Source organism: Numida meleagris, chromosome 5, assembly GCF_002078875.1.
Source record: "Numida meleagris isolate 19003 breed g44 Domestic line chromosome 5, NumMel1.0, whole genome shotgun sequence".
NCBI classification, from domain to species: domain Eukaryota; kingdom Metazoa; phylum Chordata; class Aves; order Galliformes; family Numididae; genus Numida; species Numida meleagris.
In genome coordinates, this window is record NC_034413.1 from 34,201,815 (window position 1) to 34,218,939 (window position 17,125).

Below are 17,125 nucleotides of genomic sequence, written 5' to 3' on the forward strand. Positions count from 1 at the left end.
CTGGCACCATGGCCCACTGGGCAGCTCTGCCTGGGACAGCAGTAGCACGTGGGGAGGGACCGCACTGCAGTGCAGCCATCTGCTGGGAATCCAGCTAGGATTCTTTTTCCCTGGATGTTCAGTATGTTCAGTCACTGTCTCAGTTTTCCAGACAATTTCCCTGTCCATGCTTCTACCCTCAGCACACTTCCATTTTGTGTTTGAGTTTTGCCAGGAGCTCATTGTTCATCCACATAGGTTACATAGCATTTTTACCTGGTTTCCTCTTCGCTGGGACAGACAGCTCAAGAAGATTACAGAAAGTAATCTTGAATAAAACTGAATGTATATAACTTGAATGTAACTGCATCAAAGGACAAGGGAAGAGCCACTGATGCCATCTATCTGGACTTCAGTAAGGCTGTTGACACAGTATCCCATAACTTCCTTCTCTCCACATTAGAAAGATAAGGATTTGAGGAGTGGACTGTTTGATGGACAAAGGACTGTCTGCGGGATCAAACCCAGAGCGTGGTGATCAGTGGCTCAAAATCTGGATGGAGATCAGTGATAAGTGGTGTCCCTCTGAGGTCAGTGCCAGGACAGATACTCTTTTTTGTCTTCATCAGTGACATGGAGAGTGGTGTTGAGTGCACCCTCAGCAAGTTTGCTGATGACACCTAGCTGTGTGGTGCAGTTAACATGCTTGAGGGATGGGATGTCATACTAAGGGATGATGATAGGCTGAGCAGAGGGCCCAGGTGTACCTCATGATGTTCAACAAATTTAAATGCAAGGTCTTGCACCTCGGTCAAGACAACATCCACTACCAATACAAACTGGGGGATGAAAGGATTGAGCGCAGCCCTGCCGAAAAGGACCTGGGGGTACTGATGGATGGCAGCAGGACATGAGCCAGCAGCATGCCCTCACAGCTCAGAAAGCCAACCGTATCCGGGTTGCATCAAAAGCAGCGCAGCCAGCAGGGCAAGGGAAGGGATCTGCCTCTCTGCTCTGTGCTGTGAGGCCTCACCTGGATTACTGTGTCCAGAGGTGGAGTCCTCAGTACAGGAGAGACGTGGACTTGTTAGTGTGCGCCCAGAGGAGGGTCACAAAAATGCTCCAATAGATGGAGCACCAGACTGTGAGAGAGGCTGAGAGAGCTGTGGCTGTTCAGTCTGGAGAAGAGAAGGCTGCAGAGAGACCTTAACACATCCTTTCAGTATCTAAAGGGAGGGCCTTGTTGTCTTTCTTTCAGTGTGGGGCCCAACACTGAACTCAAGGTGCAGCCTCACCAGAGCTGAGTACAGAGGGACGATCACCTCCTGCTCCTGCTGGCTGCACTATTTCTGATAGAAGCCAGGATGCTGTGGGCCTTCTTGGCCACCTGGGCACACTGCTAGCTCATGTTCAGCCAAGCATCAAGCAGCACCTTCAGATCCTTTTCCTCCACACAACTTTGCAGCCACTCTGCCCCAAGTCTGTAATGTTGCCTGGGGTTGCTGTGACCAGAGTGTAGTACTCACCTCTTGGTCCTGTTGAACTTCATCCCACTGGCCTCAGCCGATTGATGCAGCCTGTCCAGATCCCTCTGTAGAGCTTTCCTATCGTTAGGCAGATTGACACTTCCTCCCTACTTGGTCACATCTGCAATCTTACTGAGGGTGCACTCAATCTCCTCATCCAGGTCATCAATAAAGATACTCTACAGGGACAGCTCCAATACTGAAGTCCCCTGGGGAACACCACTTGTGACAGGTCACCAGCTGGATTTATCTCCATTCACCACCACTCTCTGGGCCCGACCCTCCAGCCAGTTCTTTACCCAACAAAGAGTGTACCTGTCCAAGCCATGGGCTGCCAGCTTCTCCAGGAGAATGCTGTGGGAGACAGTGCCAAGGGCTTTGCTGAAGTGTAGGCAGACTACATCAACAGCCTTTCCCTCATCCACCAGGCGGGTCGCTGGTCATAGAGGGAGATGAAGTTGGTCAGGCAGGACCTACCCTTTGTGAACCCATGCTGGCTGGGCCTGATCCCCTGGTTGTTCCACACATGCCATGTGATCGCATTCAAGACAATCTGTTCCGTGACCTTCCCCAGTACCAAGGTCTTTGATCATTTCTTCACAGAAGCTTATGACGTTCACTGAACATGACTTCATCTTGGTGAAACCCTGCTGAGTACACACACAGTGGGGTGCTTATGGAGATGTTAGGTGCTACCTTTGGACCCCAGCAGCTCAGTGGTTCTGAAAGGCAGCAGGGGGTCAGGGTGCTGGGCCCAGTCACTGCCCCATCCCTGCAGGGGCTCCACTCAGTGTAGTGCAGAGTAGTCCTGCCTGAACTCTGGGGCTGATTGGGCAGTGGGAACTGGGAGCTCTGGCAGACAAAGTGAGAATCATAGCCCAGGGCAATGAGATGGGGTGTCAAGCTGCCTGAGTCCTGCCCCCCCCCCCAACCCTCCCTGTGCTGGCTGTTGGGATTTGGGGGCAGCACTGACACAGACACTGCTGGGCACAGGTACTGCTGGCAGATGCCAGGCACAGAGAGGGCCCAGGGCTGTGTGGGCTCTGCACAGACCTTCCCTCCATGCAGAATGGTCTGTGGGGTGTCAGGGCTGCCCCACAGGGATGGTTGTGCTTGGGGCATAGGGTAGGGATGCTGTGATGGCCGAGGGGTGAAGGCGTTGGACTCGAAATCCAATAGGGTTTCCCTGCGCAGGTTCGAATCCTGCTCACAGCGATGGATTTTACCACCGGCCTGGAGGAGCTGAGTGCACACCAGGGTCTCAACCCCCCACGTCTGGGGGTTCCCTCCTCAAAAGCATCTCCCCACACATCATTGTGCCCACGACAGCTACTCAGACTCACCAGCAGACACTTTCTTCCTCCATGGGGCACCCCAGGGCCCATTTTCAGCTCCCACCTGGATATTGCAGGGCTTCTCTTCCTTCTCTGAAAGTCATAGAATCACCAAATTGTTGGCAGGCTGGAACACCCATACAAACCCTGGATCCACTCTGTGCCTGATGCCTGGTAGCACGGCCTGAGCTCAGCAACAGATGCTGCACTGCCCCCAACATCCCAATGCATGGCACTTGCAAGAGGGACCCCAGAGCTATATAACTTGGCTTGTTTGTCTAGGGGTATGATTCTCACTTAGGGTGTGAGAGGTCCTGGCTTCAGCTGCTGGATGAGCCCTCCCCTTTTGGACACCATTGTCCTTCAGGCCTTGGGACAACCCCTGTGAGGACAGGGCACCGATCGGACCTACATATCCACACCACTCTGAAATCTTGGGCACAACTCCCCTTCTGCTTTTCTTCCCACCACAGCCAGCAATACTGTGCTGTCCTGTGCTAGATCAGCAAAATTTCAAGCAAAGCCAGGGCTGGGTCAAAGTCCCTCCTAGCTGGGAACACCAGAATCATAGAATCAATTCAGTTGGAAAGGACCTTTAAAGGTCATCTAGTCCAATTACCCTGCAATGAAATGGGAATTTTAGAGCTCGAGCAGGTTGCTCACAACCCTGTACAACCTCACCTTGCACTTGGCTTTGTTGAATCTCATGATGTTCTCTGGGACCCAATGCTCAGCCTGTCTAGGCCCCTCAAGATGGCATCCTGTCCCTCGTGCATGATGCACAGCTTGGTGTCATTCGCATACCTCAGTCGATGTCATTGATGAAGATATTAAAGAGTATTAGTCCCAGCACTGACTCCAGAGGGACACCACTCATCACCAGTCTCCATCCAGATATCGAACCATTGATCAGCACTCTCTGGGTATGAACTTGAAATCAGTTCCTCATCCACCAAACAATCCAGATGTCAAATTCATATTTTTCCAGTTTGGAGAGTAGGATATTGAGGGGGACTGTGTCGAAGACCTTACATCAGTGACTCTTCTGATGTCCATTGACACAGTTACACCACCATGGAAGGCAAACTTGCCCTTGGTGAAGTCATGCTGGTTGGGACGTCCTGTAACTTCCCTGTCTTCCACATTCCTTGGCACTTGGAGGTTCCATGATCTTCTGCATCACAGAGGTGAGGCTGACAGGCCAGTAGTTCCCTGAGTCGTCCATTCTCTTCTTCATAAAAACAGGTGTGACGGGAAAGCACCGGCTGATCTGCTGGGAGCACGGGGGAGAAACACAGCTCCAAGGGGAGAGGGCCTCTGGGGATGACCCACGAAAGATGAGGGAGGGGTTTTCATCACAGGCAGCAAAAGTGTGGAGATGCTGGGGGTTGAACCCAGGGCCTCCTGCATGCAAAGCAGGCGCTCTACCGCTGAGCTACATCCCCTGGATGGTAATGATGAGGGTGGTGCTGGTGGAGGGTCCGTTTTTAGGAAAATTTTCCTCAGTCCTCCTCTTCAGTTGATGCTTTCCTGCCAACAGCTCCCCCCGTTGTGTCCCATGCGCTGATGGGCTAAAACACAGACACAGGGTTTCCTTTTTTTGTCTAGATTCCCAGCTTCTCCCTCTAAACTCTCTACCTGTTTGTGGCTGGTTTGCAGAGATAGCTCTTGGGGATCAATTCCCTTCTTTACCTGCACTGCAACTACCTTGCAGTGGGCCCACCCAGTGCAGTGCAGTGCCCAGGGCAAGGGCTGCTGGTGCAGTGTGCTGCTGGGAGAGCCAGCGCACCCCGGCTTGTTGGTCTACGGGTGTGATTCTTGCTTTGGGTGTGAGAGGTCCCAGCTTCAACTCCTGAATGAGCCCGACTCTTTTCCACACTGCTGCCCTGACCAGCCCCACACCATCCTCACAGCTGAGAACAGACCCTGTGTGCAGGGATGCCACCTCCCTAACTCATACCAACACCACACAGCACAGTCAGCACCAGGCCTGGGCCCCTCCTCATGCTGAAGATGGGAACAGCAGCACAGGACATGCTGGCACCATGGCCCACTGGGCAGCTCTGCCTGGGACAGCAGTAGCACGTGGGGAGGGACCGCACTGCAGTGCAGCCATCTGCTGGGAATCCAGCATGGGGGAGAAACCCAGCTCAAAGGGGAGAGAGGTTCTTCTGGAGGAGGAGGAGGGGGAGAAAGAGGAGGAGGAGAGGAGGGGGTTTCTTCACTGGCTGCAGCCATTTCCCCCAGCTCAGGCCGTGAGACAACAGAAGGGAGGAGATGCTGGGGCTGGAACCCAGTGCCCCCTGCACGCACAGCAGGCACTGTGCTACTGAGCCAACTCTCCTGCATCAGGATGGTGTTCAAGGAGTATCTTTTACGGAGCTCTTCCTCAGCTCTTCTCTCCTGCCGCTGCTGACTCTGCCTACCTGGGCAATGGGAGACAAGGGTGTGGCTGGAGGTACCTGAGGCTGTCTCACGGGGAGGATGTGCCGGAGAGTGGAACCCCCAGATTGTCTAGGCTGGAGCTGTGACGGACAAGGGGTGAAGGAAGGCAGTGGATTCAAAATCCAATAGAGTTTCCCTGTGCAGGTTCAAATCCTGCTCATAGTGACAGATTTTAGGATTGGCCTAGGACTTGGGGAGGGAGAGAGTCACACTGGTGTCCTTGGAGCATCAGAACTTCCCACCAGCACTGGCTTCTCATGGTTGTGTTGGTCCAGTTTGTTCCTTTGGGCAGCTGGACTCTTCTTTTCTGTGTCCTCATCTTCTGTGGTCCTTCACTGCTGCAGGGACGCAAGTACTGTGTCCCTGTTGCTGATACGGCTGTACTCAGCCAGCAGCAGGTTACTGGGGCTGGGCTCAGCAGAGGATTTTTGTTTTTCTTCATGTGGTGTCAGCTTGTCTTAGTGATTTATGGGTTCTAATGGGTATTTACTGCTGGAGATTTCTCTGGATGTGCTGCTCAAACCCCACAGGGGCACTTCAGTCCAAACAATCACTATTCTGTTGATCCAATACCCTTTCTGTCTCCTGGCTGCAGATCAATGTAGTTAATAAGAAACCCTGGTGCTGGGCAGAGTGCTGGGAACATTGCTACTCCCAGCAGGACGGCAAGAACCAGAAAGACCCGTGAGGAGCCAAGCCCAGGGCTATAGGGTTCGTGCAGACACCAGGACCATGGCCAAGCTGGTAGAGTGCGTCCCCAACTTCTCAGAGGGTTGCAACAAGGAGGTGAGGGGTGGTGATGGGCTGCGGTGGCGGGCTGGCAGCTGGGCTGCCCTCTGTCTTGCAGTGGGTATTGGACCACTGCTTGTGACCTAGCTTGTAGTTTTCCAGCACTTTGAGCCCTTCTGAATTCAAGTAGACTGAATTCAACTCAGTGAGAACTTTCATTGTCTTCCCTGGGGTAAAGCTGCGCACTAATACTGAAACTGCCCAAACACAGTGTCTGCTCCTGTGTTGCAACTCAGTAAAAAGTGGGACCGTGGCAACCTCCTCCCTGCTGCCTGCAGGTTACCACAGGGTCTGGGCAGTCCGGTACAGCCTCACGGAGAAACCTCACTTTCAGTTGTTTTTCCAAACATGCCACCCAACTTAACATTGCCTGTGGTGGTCACCTGCCTTAGGCTGCACTTTGACCCACGCGTGCATGTCAGCAAACTCAAAACTGCTGCAAAACTGCTGCTTCACCTTGCGAATGGGCTTTGTGGAGCCAAATCTGTTTCAAAGCTTGCAGGGGACAGAGTCCTCAGGAATAGCAATTTGTGATGGTGACCTTTGGCATGCAGCAGCAGCTGGGCAGCTCTACAAGGGCTTGAGGCTACCTGGAGGCTGGGGGACATCTCAGAGTCCCAGCTCCCCTGACAGGCAGTTGGATGCTCATGGCTGTAGGTCCTGCATCTTCACTTTCTTCCTGATGAGCCTGAGGATGGGTGCATCCCCTGCACTGCTTGGAGCAGGGTGAAGGCACCTGAGCAAAGGCATTACCCATCTTGCAAAGCTGCTGGAGTGTAGTAGGCATCTCTCCAGCCCAGCTAACTTGCCTACTTTGGGTGCTTGGCAGGTGATCGAGGCACTGGGACAGGCCATCTCCCGGACACCAGGCTGCACACTGCTGGATGTGGATGCTGGTGCCTCCACCAACCGCACTGTCTACACCTTTGTGGGAACCCCCGAAGCTGTTGTTGAAGGGGCACTGAGTGCAGCCCGTGTGGCTTGGGAGCTCATTGACATGAGTCGGCACAAGGGTAAGCATTCCCAGGGCAAGCTGGATCTAGAAGTAGGGACCAAAGTGCTGCCAGCAGGCAGTCACAGCTTGTTTCCAGCACTGCAGGATGGATGCTGATGAAAAGGTTCAGAACAGTTGCTCATCTTCCCATTGCAGAGAGGCTGCACCCATCCTGTCCCTGGGCTACAGTAGGCATTACTGCTGTAAACTCCTCTTTCCTTGCAGTGGCAATGCTCAGTCTGCAGAAAAAGCAGGGAAAGGGTCCTTGTCCCTTCTTGTCTCCTTGCTCTTCCCAGCTCCTGATCACTGCCCTGTTCCCAGGAGAACATCCTCGCATGGGGGCCCTGGATGTCTGCCCCTTTGTGCCAGTGATGAACATCAGCATGGGAGAGTGTGTTGTTTGTGCCCACATCTTCGGGCAACGCTTGTCGGAGGAGCTGGGGGTGCCTGGTGAGTGAAGAGTAGGCAGACAGTGTCAGATGCTGTACTCCTGTATACTCCCAACCATAAACATATACAGCACTTCTTTTACAAAAGCTTCATCAAGGGCAGAATGGGGCAAATACATGAAACCAGACTGTTAGACAGCATGCTCATCCCCTCTCTAACTTGCAGTGTACCTGTATGGAGAGGCAGCCAGGGAGGAGAGCAGGAGAACCCTGCCTGCCATCCGTGCCGGGGAGTACGAGGCACTCCCCAAGAAGGTGAGCTTGGCTTTGTGTTTTCATCTCTTTGGCACAAGTGTTTTGACCAGATGGAGGAGATGACTGAATGTTTTGGGTGCTGCTGAGTGTAATGGTATTAATAGCAGATGCTAGTTGGAGAAGGAGAGGCCACTTCTGGGAGATCGGTTTGTGCTGCCTACCAGCACCCACTCATGCACTCTTCTTCCTCTCCAGCTCGAAAAGCCCGAGTGGGCTCCTGATTTTGGGCTCCCAACCTTTGTTCCCCGGTGGGGAGCCACAGTGACGGGGGCCCGGACCTTCTTGATTGCATACAATATCAATCTGCTATGCACCAAGGAGCTGGCACACCGCATCGCCCTTAACATCCGTGAGCAGGGTCGTGGCGCAGACCAGGTACCCTTATGCTGCCCCCTACCCCACTTGTCCTTCCCTGGGTTGCCGTCACTGTGCTTTGACCACAGTGGTCCCCCCTAGCCTGGGAGCTTGAAGAAGGTGCAAGGCATTGGTTGGTATTTGGAGGAGGAGAACATAGCCCAGGTTTCAACAAACCTACTGGACTTTGAGACCACACCACTCCATGCCGTCTATGAGGAGGTTTGCTATAATGCAGAGGTGGGTAGTGCACAATGCTCATTTCAATGGGGAGCTTTGCAGAGCTTGTCTCCCTCCGGATTTTTGGCCCAAAACCATAGTTGGGCTCTGCTTTCTCTTACAATCATAGAACCATTAAGGTTGGAAAAGAACTCTAAGATCATCTAGTCCAACAGCCAACCCATCCCCACTATGCCCACTAACCACGTCCCTTAGTGCCTTTTCTTGAAAGCCTTGAGGGACGGTGACTCCACCACTTCCCTAGGCAGCCTGTTCCTATGCATTACCACTCTTTCTGAGAATAATTTTTTCCTCTTATGCTCAGTCAAGTTGGGCAAAGAGCTGAAAACCATATGTAAGCCCCAAAAGCTAAGAAACTATTTATTAACCTCAGCTCTTGGCTTATCTCCACAAGGTGGGTGCAAATTTGAAGGCCTTTCCATGAATCATGGTGGGGACCACCTGGCTGAGGTGGCAGCGGAGGCAGAAAATGCAGCTCTGGGGGCACTCGTGTTTATGATGTTCTTCACAGACACTGAAGCTCCCTGTGGTGGGATCCCAGCTGGTGGGGCTTGTTCCCAAGAAGGCCATGCTAGATGCAGCTGAGTTTTACATCAAAAAGGAAAAACTCTTCATACTGGAAGAGGAACACAAGATCAAACTGGTAATGTGAGTCCTCCTGATATTGAGACAAGGGTGGGATTACAAGTAAGACCTTCATCCTCTCAAAATGCCACTGAGCAGGAACCTTCAACCCAGGCAGCCCCCAAACATGTTGGATACCTCTTGGCTCAGGGAAATGGTGCCTGGAAAGCAGTGAGGGAACAGCATCTAGGACAAACCGGTTTAGAGCCCTGAGGATACTGAGACGTTCAGGGGAGCAGAAAGCCCATCCCAATAGGACAGAGCATTGGCAGCAGCTGCCCAGCCTGCCTGTGTGAAGGCCGCAAGGAGAAGAACACCTCCCCACAGCTCAAGGACAGTGCTTAGTATTAACAGGACACCGTCCCAGCACCAGCGTAAGCTGGAGAGAAAGAGGCAGGCTCTGCTTTTCTGTTCTAGGGGGAAGGGAGTGGGGAGGGACTTTGCCACCCTATGACGAATGTGCTAGATAAGACCAAGCTAATTATTTATCTGTGTGGTTTCCAGTCACCCATGGGTGGCCACACACCACTCCCACCTTTGGGATGGGAGGCACTAGTGAAACCAGTCTGCCTTGCCTTGGGTAGTGGCTCTCTCCCATGGTTAATTAAAAGTCAGGCACAAGGACATAGTGGGATGTGTTGGCTGGGTGCTTGGTGCAAGGTTGGGGCTGACGTGTTGGTGCTGCTCCTTGCAGGTTGTCAGCCGGCTCGGTCTGGACTCCCTGTCTGCATTCAATCCCCGGGAACGCATCATTGAGTAGGAGCTCCTCATCATTCCTGTCTCTGGCCAGGCTGGGGGATCTTGCTGCCTGCCTCTTGCACTAAGATTGTTTCGGGAAAGTGAAGTCCACATGCAAATAAGGACATGCACTATCAAGACCTTGCCCCTTTACCCTTGGGTGTTGGCTGCAGAGCCCCAGCTAGCACCTGGGCATGTTCCCGTTCCATAAAATGCTGTTTGCAGAGAGACACCCCTCTCACGCAGAGCAATCCCCGACATCATCAGCATGATGTCCCCAAGTGTACATCTGATCCCATGAGGCTCCATGTCTCCTTCCCTTTCACACCCTCCTATTTTTGGGGGTTGCTCAGCACAGTGCTAGCCCCCTTCCCAACTGACTAGGAGGTGGATGAAAACCCAGTGGAAAGGGCAGTGTGGAATGAAAAGGGACAGGGTGGCGGCAGCCACCAGCATGAGGTGGTCTGACTCATGGTGTACCGCAGGTACCTGGTGCAGGCAGGAGAGGAGGACAAGGGGCTGGTCACAAAGCCACTGGGTGCCTTTGTGCGAGCAGTCGGCGGGAGGTCGGCAGTGCCAGGAGGAGGATCGGTGGCTGCAACTGCAGCCTCTCTGGTATGTGCCCTATGCCAAGGGGTCCCTGCTTGCTTGGGTGTTTCTCCAGGCACCTGGGGGCTCTCTGGTGAGGGAACCTGGAGCAGTGGTAGTGGCAGGTGCAGGGTCCCAGTGGAGGACTTACCCCAGTGCTCTCACAGGGAGCAGCCCTGGGCTGCATGGTGGGCTTGATGAGCTACGGGAAGCGGCAGTTCGAGCAGCTGGACCCGATCATGAGGAACCTGATCCCTCCCCTTCACCAGGCCATGGATGAGCTGGTTGCGATGGTGGATGCTGACTCCAGTGCCTTCAGCAACTATATGGTGAGGTCTCACCAGCCACAGCCCTGCTTGTAGGCAAGGCATTCCAGGAGGCAGTACTGCATCCTGATGCCTTTAGTAGCAGGGCTCATGCCCCCAGGACTGGGGGAAGGGACATTACTTGGGGTGAAGTGACTAAGGCACTGTTAGAATGTGTCCACAAGACATGGCCACAAAAACACTCCACGGGATGGAACACTTCTCCTACAAGGACAGGCTGAGAGAGCTGGGGGCTCTTTAGCCTGGAGAAGACTCCAAGGTGACCTGATAGTGGCCTGTCAGTATCTGAAGGGGGGCTATGAGAAAGAAGGGGGCAGACTCTCTAGCAGGGTCTGTTGTAACAGGACAAGGGGAAATTGTTTCAAATTTAAAGAGGGGAGATTTTGATTGGGGGTAAGAAAAAGTTCTTTACAATGTGGGTGGTGAGGCACTGGCACAGTTTGCCCAGAGAGGTGGTGGATGTCCCATCCTTGGAGACATTCAAGGTCAGGCTGGATGTGCATCTGAGCACCTGACTGAGCTATGGGTGTTCATTGCAGGGGATTTGGACTAGATGATCTTTAAAGGTCCCTTCCAACTCAATCGATTCTATGATTCTATAAGTCTATAGTTCTATGAAGGGATTCAGCAGAGTGTGGTAGCTAGTGGTTCTGCTGTGGTCACGTGAGGCACACAGAGTCTCAGAACTCCCCTGGCCCACCAAACTTGCTTTTCCTTGACTGCAGGAAGCTATGAAGCTGCCAAAAAGCACCCCTGAGGAGAGGGAAAGGTGAGTCAGACTGGCGAGGGCTTGCAATGATAGTGGGAGCTTGCACATGAGCTTACACACAAGACTGCGCATGAGCCAAGCCACCCAGGCTTGTCCCAGCATTCACCAGGGGCTGTCCCCTATCCCAGGCGAGCGATTGCCATGCAGCAGGGGCTGAAAACAGCAGTGGAAGTGCCCTGCACCCTGGCAGTGAAGGTAAACAACCTCTGGTCCTCACTGAAGATGCTGGCGCACCATGGCAACCTGGCCTGCAAATCTGACCTTCAGGTACAGCCCCATGCTCAGAAGCTTCCATGTCCAGCAGACTCACACACTGTTTTGGCTGGGGCTTTAAGGCTGCCTAGCTCATCGCTTCTCCACACAACGTTCTCCATTCCTGCTTGACATCTATCCAGCTTTTCTTGCCAAAACTGGCCACTGCTTTCCACTTACTAACATTTTGGCAGCTCGCAAGCCTTTCAGGAAGGCTGTCCTGCATTATCCCTTGCCTGAGTTTTCCCATCTGTCAAGGTGGGAAGGTCACGAAATGCTTCCCACCATGAAAGCCATTTCTTGAAAATGCCAGGCAAGAAGACATTGCTTTCCATGGCAGACAAACAGCAGCCTGAGGGTCTGCCCTGCTGCCAGACTGTGAGGTGCTACTCTGTTTCAGTAAGAGAGCTTTCCAGAAGCCTCTTTTCACAGGTGGGAGCCAAAATGCTGGAAGCTGCTGTGTTTGGAGCCTATTTTAATGTCATGATCAATCTCAAAGACATAACAGATGAGAAATTCAAGACTGAGGTAAGCAGGAGCTGCATGTGTCTCCCATCCATGGTGGTGGGGATGAGGCCGGGATCCCTGAGACTCCTTTCAGAGGTGGTATGGGGGCTGTGGGCCCAAGGGTACCCTTGTGCCAGGGTAGAGATGGAGACACTGCAAAGACTGGAAGAGATTCCTGGGCTGGACGGATGACACATTGTCTGTTCTTCAGACTAGAAATGATGCACCTTCTCCCTGCCCATGCAGACATCGCAGATGGTCACCAGGCTGCTGGAGGAGGCAAAGCAAGGCTCAGCACTTGTGTTGGCGCTGCTGGAGAAACGAGAAGCTTGAGAGGATCTCAGAGCTGGTCCAGGATATACACAGGGGATGAACAAATACAGCTGGGAAACATGCTTATTCCTGCCTGGGCTCCTTTAGCACCGACCTTGGGGCAGCTGCTTTGCTTAGGCAGGTCCCAGGGTTATGTTCCCTGCCTGTTCTAGCCCTTCCTTGGCCAAGGATGGTTTTTGCTGCCTGGGGCTTGGCCTTTACATCCCTGTCCTCCCATCCACGGGGCAGAGGGAGCAGGCTGGGCTGGCGGTGCCATGGGGATCCTGTTGGAGGCGATGGCTGGGACCCCATCATGCTGCCTGGGTGGAGATGGTTGTGCACCTCTAGCCCCCACCATCCAACTTGTCTCTGTGACCAGAAAACACCCTGAGACACTCTGTGAGACTGGGGCAGGGCTGGGCACTGGGGCCACGTCCGTTTCTGTGCAGTGTCCTTATGGTGGTGCGTGAAAATGGGCCCACTGAATCACTCACTGCTAAGGGAAGGCATGCTGCCAAGCACAGGGCAGCACCAGGCAGTCAGCAGGAAAAAGGTGGGTATTAACTGGGAGGTGACTATGGAGCTCTTTATAGACCCCGCAGTGAGGAAGATCCAAGCATGGGGAGGCCTAGTCCCTGTCAGCTCTGTGGTTGAGGCTGTTGCAGGGTCTGAAGGCAGATATCACCTCCTCTGTGGATCAGACTGAACTTGACCTGCTCAGGGGGTGGTTGCTGGGGGATGGGGGAGCACCATCCCCAGCAGTGATACAGGGGGCTGTCAGCAGGGCCCTGAGCCCACTGTCCTGCAGCAGGCCTGGGGGGATGTGACCCCCATGCCTGTCCCCACACACAGCACCCACAGTGGGAGCAGCGCACCAGGGTTCACGGTAGGGACGCCTGACTCACCCCATCACCTGACACCACGTGATTGATCAGCCCTGCAGGACCTTTGTGCTGGGTGGGAGAGGAGTGCTGACGTTTACCCCGTGCCCATGGTGACTGCTACAGCACCAGGAGTGGTGCCTCCAGTTTCACTGCTTCACAGTGTCACCCCTGCCCACTGCACCTTCCTCGCCCAGGCAGGGCCCTGTATTTAAGGGGTGCCCAAGGGCTGGTACCACTGCCTCAGGAGAGCCACGCCACGGACAGCGATCAGGACTGTGGTGCTCTCAGAAGGAACTGTTCTGTAGGGCAGGTGAGCAGAGGTGATCCCTGACATGGCCGTGCCTTGTGGAGCCAGGGGCACTGGGGGGTACCAGGGCTGGTGCAGGGACAGGATGCAGTTTCCCCAGTGACCCTCTTGCTCTGCAAGGACAAAAGTTGCATGTGCTAGCTTGGCTCATGTTGCATCAGATTTGGTGCATTATTTCCATTAATGATGGAAAACAAGTGCTGGGGAGTGGGCAGTGAGTGCTTGGCACTCAGTGTCCCCAGAAAGGATGGGGTGGCTGTGGGAACCTGCAGTGGGGCAAGTGTTGTTTCTGTGCCTGGCGAATGTGGACTGCAACTGGGCTTGTGGCCAGTGGCTGCCTGAGCAAAGGCAGGGCCCAAATGATGGCCCGTGTGCTGTGGAGAAGCACTGACGTTGCCTGTCCTTCCTTTGCAGCTTGGAGTCAGTAGAGAATGTGGAACGCTAGCCAAGGTGAGCAGCCACACGGCTGACGGTCTGTCAGTGCCACACAGTCATGAGGACTTGGAAAGAGGCTCAGTACAGCCACCAGGCACCCTGAGGGATTACCTGTGTGCCAGAGGGGAGGGGGGCATCACCTATGAGGTGGACATAAACCAGGTGGGGTGCTTTGAGTGCATGGGTACACCAAGTCCCTGCATTGCCTTTCCAGGGAATGCCTGGCTCTGCTGACTGTAATCCCCCTCTTTCTCCTAGGCACACCACCACCACCACAGATGCAAGTCTGCCCAACTGCCCCTCCGAATTACCCGTTCCCTGGGCCCAGCACCCCTTGCTACCCAGCAGTGCCACCCAGCACCCCTGGGACCTGTCCCCCAGGCCCCCTTCTGCCTGGCCATCACCCACCGGGCCACCACCCTCATGGGCACCACCCACCGGGCCACCATCACCATGGGCATCCCCCACATGGACCACCAGGGTGCCCACCTGGGTGCCCACCAGGGTGCCCACCAGGGTGCCCACCAGGCCCCCATGACTGCCATCAGAAGCACAAGAAGAAGCACAAGAAGAAGCACTCCAATTGTTCCCACAAGCACCATGGAGGCAAGGTATGGTTGCAGCAGATCCCTCAGCTCTCTGTTGTGGTCATGTGCGCTCCCCCTCTGCCCTAGACCAGCTAGAGTGGGTGGTTAATGGCTTTTATTTTTTGGCTTTGGAGACTCTCTTTTGCTTTATAAATAAGCAAGCATGTGTCATTTCAGATGAGCCTTTTGAAACCTGATACATGAAATTCCTTGAAGCTATTCAAAACAGCAGATTGGCACCACTCAGAGTGCACCATGCAGTGTGTTAAACCAAATTATTTGGACAGCAAGTAGCTCCATGTCTGTGCTGGGCAGATGTACTGCAGAAAGTGTTCTCCTAGGGATGAGTCTGGATAGGACTGAGTGAAGGGCTGTAGAACAAAACCCCAATTCCACTATCTGAGGCATGAGCATTTCCCAAACAAAGCAAACCCTTGGCTTCTTTCTGTGTTTAATTGCTTGGAAGGTGATCTACCTCGACATTTGCCCTTGCTGGCAGAGACCAGAATCTTTCCAGAATTTAATTAGGCTGAACAGTCTTGAGAAATAGTGATTAAAAGCCAGCCTTCCAACAGCATTTGCATAATTATACTTACCAAGTATCATGACAGAAAAATAATGATTTCTAGCTCTAAAATATAGCAGGTGACAGCACTACAATAAACATGATCACGTTGTTAATAATACATTTCATCTTAATGGCAAGATAGCCCAGCACAGGTTTGTTGCCCTGGGCCCCAGCATCGACACTGGTAATTACCAGCTTGGAGTTCAGCCAGTGTGCACACCTGAGGGCACACCTTTTGGTGGCATGCAAAGACACTCAGCTGGAGTGAGATGAGACTACAGCCACCACGGATGTGCATTGCAGCTGCTGCCAGCTCAACCTGAACCAAGCTGGGCACTGGGAGTGGGCACCCAGCTCCTTCCAGGCAGCAGCTGGAGGTGGTGGGCATGCCACTCTGAGGAGGGAGGGGGGATTTGTAGGAGCCCAAATGGCACTGGACAAGACCCCCAGTCTCATGCCTTCAGCTGCTAACTCTTATTAGAAGTGGTGTGGAAGAGTGTTGTGTATGTGCTACCCTGAACTGTTTTAACCTTCTCCTTCAGCACTCAGGCAGCTCAAGCAGCTCGAGCAGCTCTGATTCTGACTGAAGAGAACATCTTCTATCCATGTGGTGGTGAAACCCCAAGGAGACAATATATGAAGACAAATGCCCCACCAGAGCCACCTACTCATTGTTCTGCCCCATTCTCCCTTCTCTGCAGCCTGCATATTGCCTGTTAGTCATTTTCTTGCTCCTTGTAGATTATTTGACCTGGAATTATTGTAAATAAATGAGTGACAGCTCTGGCTTCTGTCTTTAGTGAGAGGGCTCACATCCCACCTCCTCACTGAGAGCCATCCCTGTGACTGTGATTAACAACACAAGGAGTTTTGTGTGCTGGTTTGCAGTCTGTGGTTGCTCATCCCTCCGCAGTGATGCTGGCTGCTACAGTGGATCCCATCTCATGCAGAACTCCTTAAATGTTGCATGACATTCTCCAGCTGTTTCAGAAGGGCTGGTCAGAGAATAAAGTAATTTCCCTCTTGCTGAGCTACATGAGTTGCCATCCTCCTTGCTAGGGTGTGTGTGTGTGTGCACGTGCTGGGACAGTTGGGTTTTGCTACTTTGACTGCACATCCCTCCCAGGACAGCTCCTGTCTCACTGTGGCCTAGGACTGGATGCAGTCATATTTTGTCCTTAAAGCAGTTCCCCTGCAGCTCTCCTTTCTAGTGGAGGGAAAGCACAGCAGTGATGCTGCAGCAGACAAGGCCACAGCACCCCACTGCTGTACCTCCTCTGGCCCTGACTCACAGCCTTTCCTTCACCCCTGTCCTGATGGCTCTTCTGTTCCCTTGCACAATCCATACCCTGGATGTCTCTTCATCCCCATGCCACCTCCACCACCCTGGGTGGCCCAAACTGGGACCGTACAGCTACTGGAGCCAGGCCGGACAATGAGCACCCCAGCCTGTGGTGCCAGCCCCTGGAGCCAAACTGGGGGTGTAGGCCTGCAGCAGGAGTGCTGTGTGTTCCAAATCAGCCCTATCATCAGGAGAGGAGTGAGGAGTCTCATCTGCCTGTGTCTGTGTTTTAGGTTTCCTCCCCAAGGCAGCCCTTGGCAGGCGCAGCCTGTGTTACTGGTTATGCCAGTGTCCTGTCTGCACGGCTCTGTGTCTCTGGGATACGTGCTCAACTTTCCTACTTATAGAATCTGTAAAGGGCAGCAGTCACTTCCCCAGCCTGGACAGAGATCCCAGGGTCCAAAGTCTGGTGTGGGCCCCAGCAGCTAGGCAGGAGCAGTCCTGGGGCAGAGAAGCTGGAGGAGGTGGCCATGGTCATTGTTCTTTACCTTCCTTAACAGTCCTTACCTACAGCCCTGGGC

The 17,125-nt window shown here is 53.6% G+C and overlaps 1 protein-coding gene and 2 non-coding genes across 3 annotated transcripts; 2 read left to right on the forward strand and 1 right to left on the reverse strand.

The window, feature by feature from the left end:
- Positions 2,639–2,720, forward strand: TRNAS-CGA. Its single transcript has one exon. It is a non-coding gene; the product is annotated as a tRNA-Ser (tRNA).
- On the reverse strand, positions 4,213–4,284 carry TRNAA-UGC. Its single transcript has one exon. It is a non-coding gene; the product is annotated as a tRNA-Ala (tRNA).
- FTCD (formimidoyltransferase cyclodeaminase) lies at positions 5,927–16,296 on the forward strand. Its single transcript, XM_021398507.1, has 17 exons — positions 5,927–6,070; positions 6,903–7,086; positions 7,389–7,517; positions 7,683–7,771; positions 7,967–8,146; positions 8,228–8,365; positions 8,877–9,008; positions 9,684–9,745; positions 10,213–10,342; positions 10,483–10,644; positions 11,367–11,410; positions 11,539–11,677; positions 12,095–12,190; positions 12,416–13,675; positions 14,087–14,122; positions 14,366–14,718; positions 15,805–16,296. Exons 1-14 carry the CDS (start codon positions 6,017–6,019, stop codon positions 12,500–12,502), a joined length of 1,626 nt encoding a protein of 541 aa, XP_021254182.1. The 5' UTR covers positions 5,927–6,016; the 3' UTR covers positions 12,503–13,675; positions 14,087–14,122; positions 14,366–14,718; positions 15,805–16,296.

Excerpts from the sequence above, each read along its gene's own strand:
- FTCD (XM_021398507.1), top strand. The coding sequence starts at position 6,017 with ATGGCCAAGCTGGTAGAGTGCGTCCCCAACTTCTCAGAGGGTTGCAAC. Across the intron at positions 7,518-7,682 it reads GGAGGAGCTGGGGGTGCCTG|TGTACCTGTATGGAGAGGCA; the intron begins GTGAGTGAAGAG and ends TCTAACTTGCAG. Across the intron at positions 9,746-10,212 it reads CCCCGGGAACGCATCATTGA|GTACCTGGTGCAGGCAGGAG; the intron begins GTAGGAGCTCCT and ends GGTGTACCGCAG.